This window comes from Orycteropus afer, unplaced genomic scaffold, assembly GCF_000298275.1.
Source record: "Orycteropus afer afer isolate SDZICR_OR568_19922 unplaced genomic scaffold, OryAfe1.0 scaffold00466, whole genome shotgun sequence".
Classification (NCBI taxonomy): domain Eukaryota; kingdom Metazoa; phylum Chordata; class Mammalia; order Tubulidentata; family Orycteropodidae; genus Orycteropus; species Orycteropus afer.
This window is the reverse complement of record NW_006922053.1, coordinates 343093-344865: the sequence shown is the minus strand read 5'-3', so window position 1 is coordinate 344865 and position 1773 is coordinate 343093. Positions and strand designations below refer to the sequence as shown.

The 1773-nt window shown below is 71.0% G+C and overlaps 1 protein-coding gene across 1 annotated transcript in view; it reads left to right on the top strand.

Moving 5' to 3' along the window:
* The first annotated feature begins 947 nt into the window (after positions 1-947).
* C2CD4C (C2 calcium dependent domain containing 4C) overlaps positions 948-1773 on the top strand; it is a 1304-nt gene continuing 478 nt past the window's right edge. The window contains exon 1 of the mRNA XM_007954579.1: positions 948-1771. Within this exon, the coding sequence (XP_007952770.1) occupies positions 948-1771 (824 nt within the window). The remainder of the gene's footprint in view (positions 1772-1773) is intronic.

Sequence of the window (1773 nt, the reverse complement as noted above, 5' to 3'; positions counted from 1 at the left end):
ACTGCGTATGGGCCCTCAGGTCCTGGCTAAGCTCCTCCCTGCGACCCGCCTCGGGGGGCTGCGAAGGAAGACAGCTCCGCCCCTTGGTCCAGGGACAGGGCACAGAGAGGGGGGCGGTGGAGACGCCGCGAGAGTGCGGCTGTACTAGGAGGAATACGGCGGCGGCGGCGGCGGCGGCTGGGCTGGGCGGTTTCCCGCCGCCGCTGGTGAATGAGTCCGACTGCGCTGCCACCACCGCGGGTATTAAAGCTCCGGCCGCATCGCCGAGCTAGCCCCCGAGCCTCTGCGCCAAGACCCCTGCGTGCCCGCGAGAAAGCCTCCCAGTCCCAGATCATCGGTAGACAGGTGAGTTCCAGGACCCCCGCCGCGACCGCGGGGCTGCCAGGACCCCACCCCCACCCCGAGCTGAGTTCATGGGGGGCGGGGCGAGGGGAGGGCAACTGGCTGCGCTGTCGACCCCTAGACTCAGTGTCCCCCTTCCCCTCGCGCCAATGCCTGGACCCCCAGCCTCAGGAGCAGCCACAGGTGGGAGCTGGGGGGCGGGGCTGCGGCACCCCGGGGCCCACCCACACTGGGGCGTCTTCTCTCGGGACAGAGCGCGCAACCTGTAGAGAGCGCTTGGAGAGCCTCAAAACGGGGGTGGGGCAGAGAGAGGTCGCCCCCCTGGGAGCTCCCCGAGAGCCCTGGTGCCGCCCCCACCTCTCTGGGCTTCGCTTCGAAGTTGAAGCGATCACGTTGCAAAGGGGACGAGTGCCCCCATCTTGGGCCCCCCAGGGCCCTCCATTGCCTCTGGGGCCAAGGAGGCCCCGCGGGGGCCTTCCCCCTGCCCAGGCCCTGTCCAGGTTGCCCCGCAGTGGACAGGCACCCAAGCCCCCCTGCGACTTCTTGACCTCGGCCTCTCTCCCCAGACACGGACGCCGGGTCCTGGTCTTTCGTCCACCGCCCTCATGAGAAAAACCAATATGTGGTTCCTAGAGCGGCTTCGCGGCTCTGGCGAAAACGGCACTGCCAGGGGTGAGGCGAGCGACAAGGCCTCGAAGGGGCCCCTGTACAGCAACGTGCTCACGCCCGACAAAATCCCCGACTTCTTCATCCCCCCGAAGCTGCCCGCCGGCCCCGCGGAGACCGAGGCCCCCGCCGAGCTGGGCGCGTCCGCGTCGGAGCAGAACCTGGCGGCGGCCGCGCCCCGCCGCGCCCCCCGCAGCCCGCGGCTCCCAGCCAAGCTGGCCGCAGAGAGCAGGAGCCTCTTGAAGGCGGCCACGCGCCACGTCATTCAGATCGAGAGCGCCGAGGACGCGCCGGCCGAGGAGGCAGCGGCGGCTGCCGAGCCCCCGGCCCGTGGCGCCATGTCCCTGCCCTCGGTGCCCAAGGCACAGACGTCCTACGGCTTCACCACGCTGGCTGAGAGTCCGCACACGCGTCGCAAGGAGTCTCTGTTCCACAGCGAGCACGGAGCGCTGGCCCAGGTGACCTCGCCGGGCTCCGTGCGTCGCCGGGCGGCCGCCAAGGCCAACGGGGGCAACGGCTCGGCCAGAGAGGCCGGCGGGGCCCTTAGGAGCCCCGGGCGCTACTTCAGCGGCGGGGAGAGTGACACGGGGTCCTCAGCTGAGTCCTCCCCGTTCGGGTCTCCGCTGCTGTCCCGCTCCGTGTCGCTGATCAAAGGCTTCGCCCAGGACAGCCAGGCCAAGGTGAGCCAGCTCAAACACTCGGTGGGCCGCCACGGCTCCCTGTCCGCAGACGACAGCACGCCGGACACCAGCCCCGGGGCGCGGC